This window comes from Zonotrichia leucophrys, chromosome 1A (assembly GCF_028769735.1).
Source record: "Zonotrichia leucophrys gambelii isolate GWCS_2022_RI chromosome 1A, RI_Zleu_2.0, whole genome shotgun sequence".
Classification (NCBI taxonomy): Eukaryota; Metazoa; Chordata; class Aves; order Passeriformes; family Passerellidae; genus Zonotrichia; species Zonotrichia leucophrys.
Window position 1 is genome coordinate 66731454 of NC_088170.1, and position 21812 is coordinate 66753265.

The 21812-nt window shown below is 38.5% G+C and overlaps 1 protein-coding gene across 4 annotated transcripts in view; it reads right to left on the reverse strand.

Annotated features, from left to right (window-relative positions):
* Positions 1–21812, reverse strand: part of CELF2 (CUGBP Elav-like family member 2) — a 550308-nt gene that overhangs the window by 302491 nt on the left and 226005 nt on the right. For all 4 annotated transcript variants that reach the window (XM_064703051.1, XM_064703049.1, XM_064703046.1 and 1 more), the window contains one exon: positions 7128–7163. Coding sequence is in view for 2 of the 4 variants with exons in the window: in XM_064703046.1 (XP_064559116.1) it covers positions 7128–7163 (36 nt within the window). In the remaining 2 variants the exon portion in view is untranslated. The remainder of the gene's footprint in view (positions 1–7127; positions 7164–21812) is intronic.

Below are 21812 nucleotides of genomic sequence, written 5' to 3' on the forward strand. Positions count from 1 at the left end.
ATTTCTAAATAACATTATTTTGATGGTTTTGAGGGCTAAAGACACACTTAAGCAAAGGATATATATGAAGCACTAACTTGGAACACAAGTATTTTGATTGAGCTGGGAAATGAAGTGAGGAGGGAAAATCAGGTTTAGTGTTTTAAGTTGGTTTCATTTGCTGCTTCTTGCATTGGACTGGCATCTCAAATCCACCTGCAATGGTGTCTTGCTCTCTCTTCATTCAAACTCCTTTTGAAAGGCTTATTTTTTGATCAATCCCAAGAAATACCATTCTTGTGTCAAATGTTCTCCACAGGCTGATGTAAATGTAACTTAAGCCAGCAGTTCTATTAAGTGGGACAGATAATGAACCTAAATAACTGCTCAATCCTGTTAGTGTGGCCCTCATACACCTTCTGTGTTTCTTCAAGCCCTGCTGCTTAGCATTCGTGCTGCCTGATTTGAGACTAAAATTAGATTATAGGAAGGCGTGCTTTTTACAAGAGGCCTTCTATTTGTTCCATAAAGTATTTAGTACTCTTTAGGCACTGTATAAATAAAAATAATAGCGATCTTGGAATTCACCTTCAGGAATGGAAATTAAGAGATCTAAGGCCTTTCATTTCTACTGCACGTTATCCTCATTGGGCACGTTTAGCAATGCTTTGTAAAACAAGTTAAAAAGATTCTTGGAAGTCTGGTTAAGGTGAATAGCAGAAGAAAAAAAAAAAAGAGAAGGGAATATGTCTCTAGTTTTAGATCTTCACAATAGGGAATAAAAACAAAAGCTCTACGAGACTTTTAAGATAAAAATCTCCTGTCAAATTCATTAATGTTTCTGAGAGATGCCTACAGTTGCTGGGGAAAAATGGTTGTGGGTTCCAAACCAGGACTCTGAGTAAAATCACTTACACTCAATTTTAAGATTCAAAGGCTATGTGTAATTATGAACCCTTTCAGGGCTCTGTGATTTCTGAGGGCTCTGCACTGTGAGAAGAGTTCCTGCATTCTGGGTCAGAGCTGTATCAAGTCCAACAATGATTTCTGTCTGACTTTCCCCCCTCCTTCCCAGGATCTATATTTAGGACTTAAGTACGAAATATTGAAAGTTTTTTTGAGGTTAAGCATGCCAATGTCCTCAAAACTCCAGCAGGCATCAGCTTACGTCACTTGGCACTTTAACACTTATAAAAGTCTGGCTGCTCAAGTTAAATTAAAGCTATCATCAGGTGAAACATTTAGTCTGTGCTTATTCCCCCAGGCTTTATTTTCAGGCAATGGAGAAAGAAAAACAATTCCCAAGGTTATTCACCTTGGCCTGAGATGAGGCACCTATTTTTCTCCATTTATACCCTCGTTCTTTTGACAGAGGACTTTTGTGATTGCTAAATTTAGACAATATGAATCCTGCCGCTGGTATCTTCCTAATTTTTGAATGAGAGTCATCAGTAAGCACATATGGATAATCACCTCTATGCTCCTTAGGCTCCTCTTAAGATTTTAAAAATATCTCTTTAGAAAGGGATCAGATTGCACATAAGTGTGTTTTAAGATTATCATTAGCTGTGAAAAACATATTTCAAAATGGCTGTAAAACAACAACAAAAAGAGACATGCCAACAGCTACTACAAGGAATAGCTCCATGTTGCATTTTAAGGATCCTGAAGCTTTACTTAGGAAAAATAAAAATCAGAGTAGTGAAGAGACCTCGTGTATTATTTCCTCAAAACCTCCAGATTTGCTTATAATAGCATCAGACTTGTTACCATCTCAAGGTAATTTATGCTTGAGTGCCTCAAAACCAAGCACCATCAGGGCATTCCTCTACAGCAGATACAATGGGGTACAGGCAGTCCTGCTGCCAGGACAGAAAAGCAGCTCAAAGGTTAGATGAAAGGAGTAACTCTTCAAAATGAGCATCTGAGGCAAAGAGAAAGGTCAAACATCAGATTCTTTTACTTTTTTTTTTTAAATAAAGGAGTGATTAGTTAAATTCAAGTCTCATTTTGAAATGAGTAGTTTCTTTAGAAAATAGCAGGCATCCAAATTATGGAAAATCTGCTCTTTAAGACAGTTGACTTGAGAACATTTAAATATCGAGGGCTGGAATCTTCTTCTTTTCTTTTTAATGATGAGGTTTAGGAAAAGATAGAAGATGATATCATTTCCAAAAACCAGCTCTGGATTGCTGCATATAGTTTGACATTCAAGATATTTTAATGTTATCAGCTAGCACTGCCTGCCATCCGGGATGAGCAATGTTTTCTTGACCAATTATTTATATGCCTCTAAAACAAGAGTGAGTTTTGAGAAAGGATTTATTTGAAGGTGGAAAGCAGAACTTCTCCATTAGAAGAGAGGATCACAAATGGACTATGCCAAATACCTGCTTTATTTCAGGGAGAATAGAGCTTCAGTAGATGTTATGTGAGGGTATGGAAAATTCTGTCGTGGTTTGGCAGAGACAGGCCTGGCGTAGGCGGGTGGGCATCCAAGCCTGACATTACTGGCAAGCAGCAGTGGTGACATGAGAGGACATGAAAACATGAGGGGTGAAAGGTACGACCTGGTGTTCTCAGAGGGAGAGAAGCTGCTTGCCAGAATATCTCAGCTGGGAGGGAACTAGGAGTGCAAACACAGAAGGCAGCCCCAGCTCCCACCAGTGAGGACAGCGGCTGAGATGTCAGGCTGGTCTTTAGACCATGCCCCTATTACTGTCAGGAAAAAATCCTTTTCATTTCATAGTAATTAAAATGCTCATAGATGTTTTATTAACTCACTCTACAGAGCCACATAGATTTTATAATTCATCCAAGCACTTACAAGTAGTTACTTGTGTTAGGCTGTCAAGACAGAAATGATTCAAAACCTTGTGTACTGAGCTTCTTGGAAGACATATCATTCCCTAACACAATGGTATTAGAAAGACTGCTGACAGATAGTGATCAAGAGATTTCATTTTGCTTGTCATATGGTGGGTTGTCAATTCTTCTTTTTGCTTTAGATAAAAGCTTAGTTGCATTAGATTTCAATAATGGTGAAGTTGCAGGTTAACATTTTTCAAAAGCACCAAAGTGACTTCAGTACTTAAATTCTATTTTCAAAATGCTGTAGATACCTGAGAACAGAAATCTCTGCAGTAAATGGAACTGAGACATTATCAAAGAAATTTATGGAATGGTGGGGAATAAAACCCCAACTCAAGAGGGCTAAAGTTTGTACCCTACTCCAGACCACAGGTTTAAAATATATATTAAGTTTGTAGATGACTAAAATTCAAGGATAAGCCAAAGATTTACACTTCCATTTTGAGCATCCTTGCTTGTTTTAGCACCAATGTATCCACTGCAGATTTCCTCCCACAGTTCTAAAAAAATTTCTAAATGACAATTTTAAGATGGCCTTCACCTCAAAATACAAGATTTCCTGAGTTTTGCTCAAGATTTAAGCAGGTGATTCAGTGATATTTCTACAAAGTTTTCCATTAAAAATATAAATGAAAATTATTAGCTTGACTTTTCTGCCTTATTTTGACAGCTTAGAGGAGGAAGTGGCCATTTAAACTTTACCCCCCCTTGAGTGAAATGAAAAATTGAACCAGTACATAAAAGTGGAAAAGTAGCCCAGATTTTCCTTCTGTTAATACTAACCTAGTATTAAGCAAATAAATAATCCATGTGGTTAGCCTATATTTAAAATATTTGTTCTTCTTTAAATATAAAGTAACTTTCACAGAAACAAACAGAAGTGGCTGGAGACTGAAATCATTCCTTTGAAACCGAAGCTGGGTATTTTCTCCTTTAAGCTCCAAACATCATCTCCCTCATGCCCATAGGGCTTCACACTGTGCTCCAGGACTCCATTCACTCCCTGCTCCCCTCCACTGCTGAGCTCAGGGGCTGGCCCAGGGAAGGCTGGTTACCAGCTTAGCTTCCTCAAGATTTCAGAAGTTTATCTCCATTCATTAATTGCCTTTTTTATTATTTTTTATGGTGAATTTCTCAAGTTAAACTGTATTTTTCCTAATACTTTTAGTTTGCTCTGTTATTGCAGGTACTGACTACGTAATGTAGAGAGCAAACACATTTGAAACACAGCTGCCATAGCAGCTATAGAGCATCTGAAAGGAAAAAAAAATAGGCCAGACCTTTATTAAATTTTAAAAGTATGCCTTCGCTACACTCTTGTAAAGATCCAAATAGGGTATTCAAATCTCTAGAGATCACCAGTATAATTTCTTTATCATGTTCCATTTAAAATTTAATTATGTAGTCTACAACAAGAAGTATCTGAGTACTTTAAATAGGTCATGCAATGAACAACTTAATATTATTGTAAAGTTTTCCTTGTGAAGATCTCTTCTTTGATGTGCTGTTGCACACAGAAAGCCTTTCTTCGAAAAAACAATATACATTCATAGCTATAATAATGTCATTTAATATAAAAATTGTAAAGCTTCTTTATCACATTTAAAGTCTGAATTTTCAATTCATTCTCTAGCCTGAGCTTCCTGAAATCATCAGAAATAACTGGTAAATTGGAACTGACACAATATAATTGTACTGAATATTTTTATATCTTTCTACAGGCAAAGTTAATCTATTATCTTTCCTACTAAATGATGTCCACCAACTCACATTTTTCTATTTTTGCCTATCAGTGATACACATACTTCAGTGGCAAGAGGAAGGGTGATTTCTTCTTCCTTTACATATAATCATTAGAGAACCATCAGCAGTATTTAATGGAAAATGAATATATTAAAAAGCCACATTTACCAAGACACTCTGTTATATTTTTTTTTAAATGCACATATGTAACCTCTCTTGGTTACTACTGAGATGTGAAAATATTCAAAATATACTCCTCTGTACTTCTGACTAATTACAGAGCATTATGGAGCAAATCCCTAATTCCACCTCTTTAATTGAACTATGAAAAAATCAAAAGGGGTTTTTGAGGCTTTTTTTAAATGACAACAAAAACAACAATAAATAATTAATGCCACCAGTGCCTAAATTTTCTTGACAGCCAGACAAAATATTCCAAGTACAGAAACATCTGTTCACACTTACACCACTTGCAGTGAAAACCCTTTCACCAGGTTTGCGAGTGCATGGAAATGATTTGAACAATCCTGGCCACAAATATATCCAAGAGTAATCACTGCTCTGGGAAAAGGCATTGTGTTTGCCTGGACAAAGGAGAGTTGGGTTTCTGGTGCTACAGGGGACTTGCTGTGCCCCACTGGCCAAAATACAGCGATGGGAATCCCAGCAATGATGGAAAAGTGGTTATTAATTAATTAATTTTGTCATTTCAAGGTGCAACACCTGAAATTTTATATGTTGCAAAGTGGTTTCAGGGTGAAGGTGGAAGATGTGGGGAAATTAGACTATTTCACTCTTATGAATTAATAATAGCAAAATGAGTCACTTGACGTTTGAAAGAAGAACAAAAAATATTAGATTACTACATCACAACATAAGATTAAAAACCCCAAGGAGCTGTTTGCTTAGAGAAATTCAGGAACAGGTGAATCCTGGAGAAGGCTGGAGGACAAGCCAACCTGTGCCTAGCTGGAAACATTTGTTTTAAATCATGACAAGATCATTTGGTTTAATATTTATAACACAATTACAATGCCTTGTGCACATTGCTGGCATAATCTGATTTTTCTTGTGACATCTTACTGCAGTTGAAATTAAAGCCTTGTGGTAATAATTCAAAAAGCACATTTAGACAATCATTAATGGCAAGTATGAAACGGGATGTTTATTCAAGCACTTATGTGTCTCATTTTAACTTTAATTTGAAGTGGAATTCATTTCTGCAGTGTAAGGACTCCATGTTTCCAGTATATTAGTCCTATAATACCTCACCAAGTGCAGTGAAACTGGATTTTTTTTTCTTGTTTTGGTATGTGTGTGTGTATGAAGAAATGCTATTATTTTGCAAGGAAGATGAACAAAATCTTTGATATCTGGTAGGCCTGATCACAGGTCAGCTCTTCAAACACATGGCAAAATTTCATGAGAATATTTTCTAACACAACCACGGAGGCCAAGTGACAGTAAGCCATAAAAAGATATGCATCTATTAAATGAACAAATCATATAAATTGCATAAATTGGTACACACAGAACAAAGGGGTACATTACACAGGGAAAACTCACCATATGTAGTGAAAATATACTTTTTTACAGCTTTTCAATATAAAAAAGTCAACGAATATACACCACACACCCTCTAAAGAAAGTCGGATATTTTTTTTCTCCCTTAGAATCAGAAGCGTCTTGCACATATTATCATGCCTAAAGAAACTGTCCTTCCTGTTGAAATATTCCTTTTACATTATATGTTGTTTGAACTACAACACTGCTTTAATCAGAGGATAGCAAAACCCCCCAAAAGCATAACCCCACTAAAACCCCTTGCACCTCAGAGGGCAAAACCAGTGGCAGAAGGTACAAGAGGACTGAGAGCATCTTTTTTTAACTCACCAGGCATCGCTGACAGATTACCATATCAGATTTTTTTGTTTCCCTTCTCTCCACCCTTTTCTCTATCTGCATGATTACAGCATTTTATTGCATTCTTTAACAATATGTAGACAGGTCTCTCTTCAAAAATCCTTACAGCAGCCTGGGAGTCTTGTCTACTTCTATTATTTTATGAAAAGGTTTCTCAGCATAGAAGAATTTGGTCTAAGCTGCTTTCCTGCTTTCCAAATGAAAATGCCTTAAGATAACAGTTTTTTTTTTTCCCTCCTACCTCCAAGTTTCCCTCCTCTCATCCCTCAGGTGAGATGTAAAGCAAAAGCCAAACCACCTGCCATGGGTATAATTGCACAGCTGGAAGGAAGCCACAGCTGGGATTTTTCTCATCAGGTGCACAACTGTGCTGAGCCTCAAAGCAACTTCAACCCGTCGCTTTAAGCTGTGTGGGCTTGGCTGTGCCAGTATTTCAGTGTCATTTGTCTGTCTGTGGCATGCAGGGAGCGTTCTCCTCCCTGCACCCCCAGTTCTCAGTATCCCAGCAGTTTTCCCTAGGAAAAGGATCATGTTCTGCCTCCAAAGGTCGCGCTTCTTTCAGCACCTTCCAGACATTGACACACAGATGCGGTTTAGAGCAACTCGCTTACCTTGGTAACGTTCCAGATAACTCTGTGGCAGTCTCTCTGAAAGACACAAAGGGAGGAAAACTTAGTTTGTGTTTTAAACAGCTATAACATTTTTAAGATGCCTTTGTAGTGCTTGTGTTTTATAGGAGTGCAGACACACATCCACAGCTCCGTGCGCGAGCGCGTCACTGGCGGATGCGGTGCCCCCCTGATCGCACACAAAAGAATGTGAAAAAGCAGACGATGGAGTGTGAGCTAAGGATCTATCAGAACCGAGTTCTCCGTGGTACAATTACTCATTTTTTTAGGCATAAAATTATCACTATTTCAAATGCCAGCACTGCATGATCTTACATAGACAAAACGTAGCACCGGGCCAATTTTCCAGTGGAAAATGTTCCCTTTTATTTCAGTGCCGCAGCAAAAGCAAGGCATTAGACAGTTCTACAAGCAGGTTGTGCGCTGAGAAAATACCATGTTAATGTTAAATCTTCTTATGCTGGTCCTAAACAACAGCTATTTTCCAAATATGTGACTTTTTGTCCAATTTACTTGTCTGAAACCCTTTTGTGGGTGTGCAATTTATTTGAGGGAAGCTGAGTGCGAGAGAGTGAAAGTGGGCTAATGTAGTGGTGTGTCACATTAAAGTACAATTAAATGCATTACCATTACCTATGTACACAGGCCTTAAAGTACATCCCAGATTTGTCACCACTGCATGTCCTTGTTTCCCTTCCCAGCAAATTTGCCTAGACCTTATCCAAGAATCAGGAAAACAGCTGGATAGCTCCATTTCTCGTTTCTCTCCCATATGTAAGACTTTAAAAAACAGCAAGAAGGCTTAAGAGGCTACATTGTCTTAGACTTGACCAGATGCCCATCTCATTCCACAGTGTTCTTGTCCGGTTACAAAATTTATATCCAATATACAATTTTTCTGCATGAAGGGTAACTGGTTAGTTCATACCCTGTTTGCTTCAGCTGAGACAGAAACTGCAAAATTTCACAGCTGTAGGTGGAACTTAGGGTATGGAACAATTCTCAACATATTTTATTATTTACAGCAGAGAAAATCCTTCCATCCACTTTTACATTTGGAGGGGAATATTTTTTTGTAAGGGGAGGTGGTAGTAATTAAGATAGGTCCCAAAATCTTCCTTGCCTAAACAATTTTCAAAACTATAGACCTAATGATCTCTTTGTAGTGAAACAGCCCTATGTATTTTTGTTACAAGAGTATGAACCTTACATATACAGATTGAACCCCAAAGGCTAATTTATTTATTAATCCAAAGGAAAAACAATAAAGAAATAAAATTTTGAAGGCTCTTCTAGAGTTTCCCCATGTTCTGAAGTCACTTTTCTTGATAGGGCAACTACAGAGTTAGTATATTAAAACCATAATAATTCAGAGCTCCTCTTCAGGAGATCTTTCTAGATTTTTCTAGTGCTTTTTGGCACTACATGAACTGTGAGTAGCTATAAGGGTCTAATTTTTTTCAATTACAATTTTTTAATTACAATTTTTTTTTATTTATTGGACATCCCACAGTGACACCAGGCTTTTTCCATAATGGTTGCACTGACAGTTGCAGCCTCCATTACAATGTCAGAGGAAATGAAATGGTCCCTCTAAACATGCACAGCTTTGCATTTTCAGAGTCTCTGTCTCCAAGCTGTGCAGTTTACTGGGCACAGAAGGTTGCCTTAAACCTCCCAGTGCTTTGCTTCAAAAGGCACAGATCAGAACTGTGTTCAGTGGTTGCAAAGAAGATTAAGCAAGAAATAAAAAATGGCTCACACCCTTTTCTTGCATGCACCATTCAGCAACAGTCCAGCAGATATTTAATCCCCCTCAGAAAAAACCAGTTCCCACCCCAGCTAAGGCAGACAGGTACATATTTAGCAGGGGAATGTGATGACCAAAGCCCATGATATAAATGACATCAAAGGTGAGAGCCAGGAGAAAGAGCAAGTGAATGCAAAGAGATAAGAAAAAAAATTAGAGTAGAGCAATACAGACTCCATTTCTATGGAGTTATTTGATACAGCTGTACATTTTAGATATTTTATTTTTATTAAACTCCTGGTATCACACCATCTTATTTTCCAAGCCCTACTCATAACTTATACACTTCAAAGAATTATAATGATATTTTTTGTAACCTATCAAAGAACCAAATCACTAAATTTGGTTCCAAAAGTCAGGACATTTCCTCCTTCCACTGTTAATCCCAGACATCATCTCTTTTGAAGGAAAGAACCTGGATCTGGATATCTCTTTGTTTCTTCTTCTAAAGGGGCTCCGTAGCCTTTAGCTACCCATTACTGTTGCAATAACAGAATGGCACAAACCTTATTGCTGTAGGGTATGGCAGCACATTTTATAAAATAGCAATTGCTCATCCAGCTTAAAGAGGCAACCAGGCACATCATGGGTGGGTGCTGCAGGAACCATCAAGAAGCAGAACCATGTAGGTTTAAAAGAGGATGTTAAACTGGAACCACGCTCTCAGTTTCTGAGCAGAGCTGTGAGTGATTGGTGCATCTAAATTTCTAAAGATTTTCATTCTTGTTAAATAACTTTCTCTACAAGGGATGTTAGCATTGTGGAAACAATTATTAAATAGTCGATGCAGTGGTAAAAAAATCTGAATGTGATCAGAATGTTAAACGAAGACACTGCAGGTCTTTAACATGCATTTTTAATGTAATTAATTTTGTTGCAAATTTCACATTTGGTCAGATCAAATTCCATTTTTGGGCAAAAATATATAAGGTGATGGTTTTTGAAATACAGATCCAACTCAAATAAAACTCAAAGTCACAAGTAAAAGTCTGAATAGGTCCTAACTATCCAAAGATTTCACTGCTTCTCATCAACTCAGTAAACACTTCTACCATAAAAACAAATTAACCCCGCGTTAGACTATGAAACTAAAAATATTATTTCCCAGAAAACAAACACAATTATCCCCACCATGCCATTGAAAATAAATGATACATGAACTGCTGAAGATGGTTAATGTCCATGGTAAGTGCTCCTATAAATATCAGGAATTGAAACACCACTCTATAAATGTATTTCATGGGAGTTTAAAAAAGAAAATCTTTTGGAGCAGATTACTCATCAAGAAAACCCTTAAAGTTTGTTTAAAGATAATAGATACTCATTCTGTAGTCATTCAAGAAACTGAAACTAGACTTGCACAACCAATTTTCAGACCCCTAGTACTCCCCAATGACACACACAATAAATATAACTCACAATTTACTGTATCTATAGGAAGCAAAGAAATCTTGGATGAAAACAAGAAGATAATACTCAAAGGGAGAATAAATGTAAGACCATGTGTTTTCACATCCTGCTAGAGATATGAAAGGATGACCTTGAAAAAGAGTGAGGATGAAAACTTGAATGCTTTGTCAGAGCTGCCCTGAATTCCACTGAAATCGGCTCCGATGCAAATGCGATGAGTTGATGCTCAACAGTGCTAAGGCAAAGAGAGGACCTGGCTGAAGAGTCTGGAAAAACTGTGATGAGGATGATGGCATTTCGGAGAGCAGGGCAGCATTACCAGGAAGGCCATTTACTATTTCTAATAATTTAGGTTCAGCTGCAAAGGATAAATTTGGGACAACACGATCTGTATGCATGGAAGATGTTGAAACCAGGAGGGTTGAGTGGGAGGTCTGCACCCCAAAATATTGCACCCTCCCATGGGGTCTTGCAAAGAAGCAAAGTTACAAATTGCTTCTGAGACCTGTGAGGAGCTTCGTCCCACTGCAGGAGCTCTGCACTCTCGAGAGGACCATGCAGCTCTTCTCAAAGCCCAGAGAGCCAGTGTGGGTGAACCAAGCACCACACACACATTTTGTCATTTCTCTCTGCAGGCTGAGAAATCCTGCCCGTAGGATTGGAGTAGGATGTATACCAAAGCAGAAAAGTATAAATATTTTAGTCAAAACGTTACAGTGAAGTGGAAGTGGGAAGATCTGCATAAAGATCAGCAAACAGACTTTACTGCCTAATAGTTCTGTTTAAAAAGAGTTGTTCAGAAAAACTCTTCATAATATCTGGAAAGTGTTGTGTTTATATTAAATGTTTTGTTCACTGAGAAATCATATGGTGCTCTGCTCTCTGAGGCTGACTGGCAGCTGTTGTTACCCACCTACATGCAGGATTTGGCACAAAACAGCTCTGAAGTTTGAAACTGCAACATTTTGCAGTTTGTCCAAAGAAGCTGTGGTTGCCCCATCCCTGGAAGTGGTGACAAGGCCAGACTGGATGGGCCTTGGAGCAACCTGGTCTAATGGAAGGTGTCCTTACCCATGGCAGGAGGCTTGGAATGAGATGATCATTTAGGTCCCTTCCAACCCAAATCATTTGATTATTTCTGCTGTGTTTCTGCAGCCATGTAAACTGAGGCAAAAGAGACAGGGCAGGTTTTAAAGGGCAGCTGAGGTCATCTGGGCTAAATGCACTCCAGTAACCTGAGCAAGTACTGAGTTCAAACCATACAAGTCAAGATTACACTTTGAAATCTTCTTTTAGTTCTGCAGGATCATGACCCTTAGTGATTCGGAAGCTTTAGGTCTCCACCGAGAACAATTTTTGTTCTGCAAAGGAAAGCATATGGATTCTAGCTAAGCAATCTGTCAGGGTGCTGGGGAAGATGCAAAAAAAGGCAGCAACACATTCCTGCAATGGTGTTACCGTTCTTCCTTTTTCCATCTCACACTTTGGGGAGAGGATAAAGCCCGCCTACAGCACACAAGGCACATGAGGACAAGGGCGAAGCTGGAGAAAGGATCTGCATGGTGTGCTAACACAAATGCAGCTCAAATGCAAGCAGAAAATCCTCAGGATGCAGAATAGTTTGGAAAGAGAGGTGCCCTAACCCTGAGGTCTTGGTTTTAGGCATCAGAACCTGCACTCAGCCTTTCAAGAAGAAGGGCTAAAAGGTCCTGTCCTCTCCAGGACAGGTGAATGTGACCCCTTGGATTCCCTGGGATGTACAGGAGCAATAACTCCCAATACTTGTGCTCATTTTCCTTAAAGCACAAAAAACTCAAATCGGTTAAACTAGTATTTCTGATTTGGGTGAAACATTCAACCCTTCACTAAACAGAGTCCTACCACTGACACAAGCATTGATCTTACTGGATGGGATATATTTGTAAACAGAAAAAAAACACACATTGAAGAAAAATGATGTATTTTGGATGATCCCTTGAAAAGTTACAGGTTTTTTTTCCGAGGAATATCCACTGGGCATAACTGGATAATGCCGGAGTGCTGATGTAAATAACACACTGCAATACTGTTGCTAACTAGGAAGTTCGACCTTGAAGTATTTCCAAATATTTCATAACCATAAGTTGCTATTTGCTTTGCCCCAGGGGGAAATTTGACTTGCCAGAACAAACAACTCACCTGATGCTTTTGATCACTTTTTCCTGGCTCTGCCTGTTCACTGACACTGCACCACTCACTGAACAACACAAGAAAATTGAGGTGGAGAAGGCTCCAAAGTTTGTTGTTGAACAACACCCCTCAATCAGACCACCAATAAAGCTTTTTTAATTGTAGGGTCCACAATTGCAGACACATTCTCTGCTCCTAGACATGCATCAGCAATGGGACAAAAGACAGACACTAATTGTCAGTTTAAAGCAGAACTAAAGAAAAGTTTACAAAGGGATAAGAAGGATTTTCCACTCAAAGCAGGGGAGAACAGCTGAAGAGGAACTTTAAATTAACTTTAAAAGAAGGTTGTATCAGGAGGAATATAATTACCTTCTTGGAGTTTCACCAAGACTTGGGAGTCAATGCCTCTACTCTTGCAGAAGGGTGCAGTGGGATTTTTAATGACCACAAATGGTCAGGACATTGATTTTACATTCCAGGTGAAAAATGGCACCTCCAAAGACACATTGTTGTCTCTGCTCTTCCTAAAATCACATTGGGGACTGCATCTGCCTTGACTTGGAAGAATTAATAGTGTGTATTGAAATACCATTGTGAGACACAAGATATTTCACTGGTCTTAAATTGGATAGTTTCTCAGATTTGTGAGTGTGCAGCAACATTAACTGGCAACATTTGGATAAAATATAGAGTTTAAATTCTGGATTCAGTTTTGCTATGATTAATTTAATAGGTTTCAGAGAAGACTGTTTTTTTCTGTATCACATGCCCTTTACATACCTTTTTTGGTAGAATTGTTCCCTATGTCAACTAAACATCAAAATGATCAAAAGCAATTTAATCTTTTAAAACCCTTAAACTATTAAAAACTATCAAGATTTCAAACTGATACTTCTGTAAGTATTTAATCTTTCACACGGTAAGCAGCAAATAAATACAATGCCATGCTATATCTTCACACTGAGCTTAGCTACCTAACAAGGATCACACATTTGCAGCAGAAATTCTGCATAAACAGTCTCTGAATGTGCTATTTAAGTACAAGCTAAATACTCTTTTTTTAGGAAGTGATGTAACAAGTTCATATGTAAAAATCTATTTCTATGCAATGTGACATTCTGCAAGATTAGCTGACTGAGATAAAGGACATGAACAAACATGCTTGTTGTTTTCTCCCATGATTATTTTTAAAAGCCGCATTTTTCAGTACTCTAAATTTGCTACTTCTGATTTTTTTTTAATTCCTCCTTAGGTATGAGGAAAGAAATCTCTATGTAGTCAGTGATAACCACCTGCCATGAAAACAGTCCAAGTCCAGTGTACATCCTGTGTACAAGTGATACCCCAAATAAAACCTGCTCTCATCCTTGTGACTACTTTATATATTTTACATACTTTATATATTTTAACAAAAACTTAAGTTTTGATTTACCCTTCACCCCAACATCTTTGAAGACAGCAATATTATAACTTACAAGTCGAAGCATAATTCAGGCCAAATTCTCACTCCTTTCAATTTCACTACCACTCTCAGCTAATATTTTGGCCCCTTGTCTAACTACCCACCAAGGACTTCACATGAAACATCTCTCATACATCTTTTGCTCTGCTATTAATGAGCAAGATAGAAATTAATTAAGTGGGAGAGACACAGCAGTGTCCATTTGAGAGACTGGTAATGGGGTCATGGATGGGATGTAATTCAGCCAGGGTCATGAGGGAGAAATGCCAGGGCATGGAGAGGAAATGGAGATCCCATTCTGGCTCTTTGCTCCAAGGTCAGAGCCTGCCTTTGTGGATGTGGCTGTTCCTATGTGTTTTCTCAGGCAAGTGGAGCATTTAGAAAGTTAAGAAAGCTTGGAAATGAAGAAAGAAAGCACTGTGGGTAGAGGATTTGTCTCTCCAGGACACAGCAAGCAGCAGGAAGAACATGGGGAGAATCCACCATGGTACCAACTCTAACACCCTCACCCTGTTAGTACAGGAAGGGAAAGAAGTGATGCACAGGCAACTGCCTCAGGGAGCTCAGCAGGAGGAACATACCCTCTGTCTCTCTCCAAAATGCAAAGAAAGATCATCCAAAACAGAGCAGATGTTCTTCCCCATATGCTCATTGAACCTGCTGTAATCTCCCAGGGTAGAAAATCTTACACATTTGGTATTTGCCTGACCTGTAGCTCGTGCTACCCTGCCACTGGTGCAGTGTTACTTTGCCACCATCCCTTCTCACTGTGCCGGGGAAAGGAGAGGAATCGCACCCAAAGTCTCAGCAGGAACTTCGGGTCAAATTTACTTGCACAAATGTAGAACCGCAGGAGAATTCTGGGCCATGTGCTAATTGTACAGAAGGATTATGGAGCCATAAAATGGTTTGGGCTGGAAGACCATCCCTTGGGCAGGGAACCTTTTACTAGACCAGGCTGCTCAAAGCCCCATTTAACCTGGACTTTTCCAGGGATGGGGCAGCCACAGTTTCTCTGGGCAGCCTGTGCCAGGGCCTCACCACCCTCATGGGGAAGAACTTCTTCCTAATATCTGGTATAAATCTACCCTCTTCAGTTTAAATCTGCTAACCCTTCTGTCAGAACACTCCCCAGTGAAGAATCCCTCCTTCTCTTTCTTGTAGATCCTTTCTGGTGCTGGAGGTTCTTTGGGCAGCAGGGAGCCCTCTCTTCTCCAGGCTGAGCAACCCCAGAAGTCATACATGCACAAGGTTGCATGAGATATATGCAAAAAGGCATGGAAATTGTTCAAGTTCTATAGATGGTAACAGCCCAGATTAATTCCTTCATTTCTGACATGTGGTACAGGGCTTCAGTAAGTTTCTTCAGATATTTAAGACTTTGTCATATTTGTGCAAGGCCAGAGGCCCAGTTATGTGTACAATTCACACAAATGTCTTTATGATGAGACATTGGGTCAAATGTTGATGTCTTCAGTGACTAATGCCAAAAAGAAAAAGCCACCCTAACAACTGTTTTCTGTTAAATGCCCACACCTCACTCTTCCTGCCCATATTTCCTTCACAAATGTCACAATGTCAACAGTTCAAAACTCTGGTGTTCCCTGATGTCAGATGTTTTCACTAATATACACAAACTTCAAGCCACTCAAGAAGTTTGGAGGCTTTATTTGAACTTATTTCAGAGAAGTAACTTGATTCTCTGCCAAGAAATGCCAAGCTTGGAAATGACATCTCATCCTGGTCTCAAAATACTTTACTGGAGCTAAACAACTTGGATACTTCAGCTATTATGTATTCAAATAGTTACTCATTTTCTTGGCCAGTGCAGGCTGGGCTGAGATGGGCATTTGGGGATCTCTGAAGTTTTGTGACTTCTAGAACAAAGTGAGATGCTAAGTATAGGTACCTTGGAAGAACCAGCATAAGTTAGGAGAGGGATGGTCTTGTTTGTCCAGTTCAGTATGCAAAAATATAGGAATGGCATTGGCAACTACCAGGGGAAAAAACACAAACAAAGCCAAACAGATTTTAAAAAATACCACAATCAATAAAAACCTCCCCAAAAACAACAACCCCACTGAAAATCCCACAAATGTCTTTTCATGCACCTGCTGAAATGCTTAGTTCCTTTTTGTAGTTGTTAATCAAGGGTAAATTTGCTTCTTAGCTCCTTTTTGTCCTGAGAACTCCTCCTTGTGATATAAAATACAGTGATGCCAGGTTGAAACATGGGATGGCATAGGAAAAATGTAGAAAGGACTCTGAACAGGCCTGCCAGCCAGGAGTCTGTGTCCCATTAGCTGCAGTTCAAAACAGTCCTCATACTATTTCCATAAATACTGTGGTATCTTCTGGAGTATCTCAGCACAAACTGCAACAGATGTTGGATGCTATTATTTCTTCATTCCTGCTCATTTGTTGTTCATCTGTTATTTTTTGCCACTTTTTTTTCCCTCCTGCCACCTGTCCTCCCACAAATCAGAAATGTTAAAAACAACACAGTCAACTTTTGTTCTTATTGGTGCATCTACCACTGCCCAAAATTAATGGGAGAGAAAAAGAAGAGAGATTAAGATCTAACTCCCTGTTTTATTTCTGACCTTAAAAGGATGGGTAGAGTTTATTTTTGACAACCCTAACCAGAGAGAATAAATCTGCTGAGTTGCCCACCTCAGGAAATGGAAGCACACAAGTGCCATTGTTCTCTAACAAGTTCTAAATAATATTACTGAACAATATAGCAATGGTGTTGTGAAATTACAATATAAAGTGTTTTAAAGTGTGAGTTACCCATGATGTAAATCTACAAGCAAGCCCTTTTCTCCCCAGCCACATCCAAACCCAAAGATGTTAAGATAGTTCTTTAATGGCAAAAACTATTAGACTGCAATATGTAGCAGGTTCATCTATTAATCATCAGACCATTTATGTTCTGTAATTCTACCACAGTTAAATAACATGGACTACTAAGTACCTGAATCGCCTATTAGCAACCATTCCTGCTCATTAAAACTCACTTATTTAGACTTTAGCAATGGTAAATGTAACCAGCCCTGGAGGAGTGTCACAGTGCTTGGAAATGGCACATTAAGCTTCATTTACCCAGCTACACTCCAAGGCAGAGGGGGAAGGGAAAAATACAGTGACGGTCCATAACAAAGCTCAGAAGCTTTTTGAAGCTGCATTAAGAAAATGACAAATCTTACAAAGAGAGCCATAAAGATTCCTCAAGTACAACAGTTAGGCAAGGAGCTATTTATCATGGTTTGTTGAAAAGACTCCTACGTTTGATACTATTGGACTGTGAGAGATGATTATTAAATGTAATTACAGAAATAGCACAGAAATAATAGTTTATTGCAGAGCATAAGCAACACTGTATTAACAAAGAGGAGTGGGGAACATGTTCAGCATTTGCAATGGTATCATTAGCTTTTCTGGGAACACATACACAAATGTATACACATTTGATTCCATGTTGGCTTCCACTAACCAGAATTATCCTTCAAGAATTTCTGATCTGGGTCAATGAATCCGTCTATCTCTGGAGTGAGGAAACAGGAGCCAAAGTGGATTTCTATTTGGGTGTCAGCTTTTATTCCTTTCCTACTTAACACAGATTTATTAAAAAACAATCACAGCCTGCTGTCAGGAAATACTGCTTGCATTTGCTTATTAGCAGCCCCATAATAGATACATTTTTGCTACAGTGCTGCCATTTGAAGTGAATGATTTATTTAGAACATGCCAGTTATCACGAGATTCTCCACGCAGTAAAACAACAAGTTTTGATTTCTTATTGCTACCTGCAGGAATGAGTTTAATTTCTATTACACTAACACCTCAGCATGTTTTCTTGTGTACCCAGCCATCAATTTTACCTTTTCTTTTTGCTGTGAAGTGATTCCACCCAATTTCTTTTCACTCTTGAATATATCTGCCACTCACTTCTTGTGCATTATTGCCCATCTTGGTGAAGCCCCTTTTATTAAAACCATACAATTCTTTCAGAAAGCTGATTTGGGGTAGGTAGCCACACTTTTCCCAAATTACAAAGAAAAACAAACTTAGAAGCACAGCTTCTTACAGCTGGGACTGTGGTTTGTGCCAGCAAGCAGGGCAAAAAAACAACCCTATCTCAGCAGTTCAAAAGCTCCCTTCTGGCCCACCAAGTTTTAGGCTAAATCAACTCTGCTACTGGCCCAAGACTGAAATATTTTGCAAAACTCCATTTTTGAAAGAAGGCATTCAGTGACAGATGGACTTTATTTATTTTTGGGTAAAAGGAACAGCTTAACACAGGTTGGGAACATGGGAGAGCATCCTGGCACATCAAGACAAAGGCTGAAAGCATCTGACGTACCAAGGAGATGCAGAAATGATCATCACAAGACCGTGCACATGTTCATTGATAACGTGGTGCACACTGACCCCTGCTCCTTCAGCAAGGATCTGTTTTGGAGCAGGAAATGCAGCCAGTAGTTTTGAAGCTCAGCAGCTTCCTTTAAGCATGTGTATTCCCTCTTTAGTTGGCTGTATAATGACAGCTTAATGTTTTACTGGGAGTCTGCACTCAAAGACCGGAGCTGCGTGCACTCAGCTGAAAGAAAGAGGTGAGGCTGTAAATCAGGTGCAAGAGAAGAAATCAGAGTCTACCTTTAGGCATTCCCATTTCTGGGTTTTGTTCAAAGCAGCATTTTCACATTTTCTAAAGGCTCACGGGTTACATTTTCAAGGGGTTTGAACCTAAAAACTTGTGGATAGATTGTTGACAAAGATTTCCAACCACGCTGCAGAATCCTGGGGAGCTCAGTATTGCTTATATTGAAATGCTTAAGGAAAAAAAAAATCCCTCTAACCATCTCTCTGCATCAGGAGATACACAAAGGCATTTGGGAAAGTCTCCCCTGGTCCTACACATCACTGGTGTAAAAGAAAACAAGTTTTCCTTTTGAAGGTTTTTGATTCCTTTGTAACAGACAAATCATTGCTGCAGCACTTTCCAGCTGACAATTATCTTGCCACAATAGCTGTAAAAAATAAAATAAAATAACATGGATGGAATTTGAAGTAGAAGACCTAAATTATACTTAACTATATTCATAAAACTGCACCTCTGCTCAAAGTTGCTCTGCACACTACACATATGCCAGGATCTCTTAATCTGCTGCTGATGTGCTGCATATTGCAGTCGTGTGCAATTACAGTTAGCTATAATTAAGAACAATTACTACTTTTATTTCTCCACTTGTTCTTTAAAAAGCACAGTTGTAATAAAACTTCCCCCCCCCTTTTTTTAAAGGTGAATATAATTATGCATCTCTATAACATCTCAAATAATTAGTTTCTTCTGGAACAATTTTCATTCTAACTGTCAGATCTGCCATCTATAGTCAATAGAACACATTGTAAAAAAATTCTATTATTAACCTTTTTTCACCCCATAAATCTGCAAAAGAATTTGAAGAAATTGAGGAATTCATTGCTTAAACATTGAAAGACCAAATGCAACTAACTCCCCTTCCCCAGCAATACCTTCTTAATCATGCTGAAACATTATTATTATTATTATTGTGCTAGTTAACTATAATAATAATAAATTAAAGCTGGATATAAAAGGTGTTTGGCACCTCTCTATATTTTATAGGCTACTTTCCAGCCCTATTCTCATAAAAGAATCTCTCTACTGTATCTTTGTTTAGAATCTTCCTGTGATTACTAACCATGCAGACTGTAGGGAAAAGTAATTAAGTTTAATAGAAGCCACCCTCATTTTTGAAGCTGCCCTCAATTTAAGCCATAGAAGGAGAGTAATTAAATTTAATGTGTGCCACAGCTTTTAAATGAAGATATGGCATGTAAAATTCTCTCACTCTGTAACGTGTCTTTTCCGAACACTGCAAAATAAGTGTTGTGATGCAAAGATAGCAAACTACAACCACCAAGTGATGTCGAGCTTTCTTTTTCTACTGGCCATCTCTTCCAAAGTGAGAGGAACAGCTTATTATTATTTGTGTAGATTAAGAACAATGTAATCTAACAGGAACTGGGAAGCCTGCAGTGGTTTACCCATCCTTTGCCCACATTATCTGCTTTGATTAACTTCAGATGAAACTTGCAGCAGGGCCCACCTTTTACATGTTCTTAACAGGTGTAACAGGTTTCCAACTACAGCACAGAGCTCTGTACAGACATTGTTTAACAAGATCCTCCACCAAACTAGCTGCAGTAGAAGCAGGATCTAATGGCATTAATTTCCAGACACAGATCTCCCATGTATGACTTCAGTCTTAAGTCACCAGAAGAAAAAAAAATTAAATTAGATAAGGCTCAGTTATTTTCACAAAAATTGTCATACTACTTTCACATAAAAATTCAAATTGCAAACCAGGACTAGTGAAAATATTTCACCCTTGCAAAGAGGAATTTACTGAATGAGGAGCTCTGAGACTAAAAGAGAGTAATTTCCTTTCCCCAGCACTGCAGGTTCCTTCTATATGTATAAACAAATGCTTCCTTGCAGAGAATCACAGAAGTTTCATCAACTGATTTAATTTAAGCACAGAATTTAAAGGCTTGAATTACTGTGCAAAAGGGAATATAGATGCCTGACAGTCTTTGTTCAGAAGGTTAGACCAAGATACTAAATTTTTAATTAGTTCACAAAAGAACTCTCAAACTTCTTCCATGCAGCCTCCTCTCCTGAACACATATTAGTGCCTATTACTGGGCTTGAACAAAACTTCTGGGCTGAAAATGACACCAGACTTGGAAAGACAAAACCTGGGACAGATTTTCAAAGGTCTTTGGGTGCAAGGGCTCCCCAAAAAATCAAGATAATGGAAAGAAATGAGAAAGAAAAAGTAGGAGAAGTAAAAGAAGATAGAATAAATAAATAGATTCTCTGTTTCAGTTTTAAAACCCACCACAAATCTGCCGTGTACTTTCTCAAGAGAGGGGCTGAATGAAAAGAATGAAGAAATGAATCTGGCACTCATTTCTTTACCAGATTATCAAAAGTGAACTCGCATCATAGTAAACAAGAGGCAACCATGGTTTCATGCCTGTCTCCCTGACAAAAACCATGATCCTCTATCCATTAATCCACAGACTGTTCAATAGGCAGATCCACACTTCAAATCTTGAAGCCACTGCTAATATAAATTGCAAGCAATTTGACAAAAAGAGACTGAATTTATAGCTATTTTTAGTTTGAAAGAAAAAAGATATTTGTTTATCCATATCATGACTAAAAAAAAAGTTGGATTCTTTTGGTTTTAATGTAACAAAATAGTGACAAAATTGCTGTTTAAATTCTAATTTTTACTCATTTATATATTAAAGTGATCCTACCAGATGCTGGAACTAAAGCAATATGATTTTGCTATACTTATATCTAAGCTGCAAAACATTTCAACATTTACAAAGAGAAGAAAGTTCTCTGCTAATGCCAGGAGAAGAATAAACTCAAATGCCATTGCATATGATGGCTCTTAATAGCTGGCGCGGGGAGAGGAGAAATGTCTCTATAACAACAGTGTTAAGGAGACGTGTGGCAAATATCACATCACAACAAGAAAATTTTAAAAAAGGGCTTGTGGAGAGTGTTAACATGAAGACATAACATCCACATGCTCTCAAATGCTCGGGATGGACGCAAACCAAGGCAAGCAGAGGTCTATTTCCTCCTCTCCCCTAATCTGAAATGCCTCTTCCCATCCAAACCACCTGCTGTTCATGCCTTCTGCTTTCCTCACACATTTCCCAATCAATACTTAGGCCCTTCTGCTGCTGGCTACCAAAAAGACAA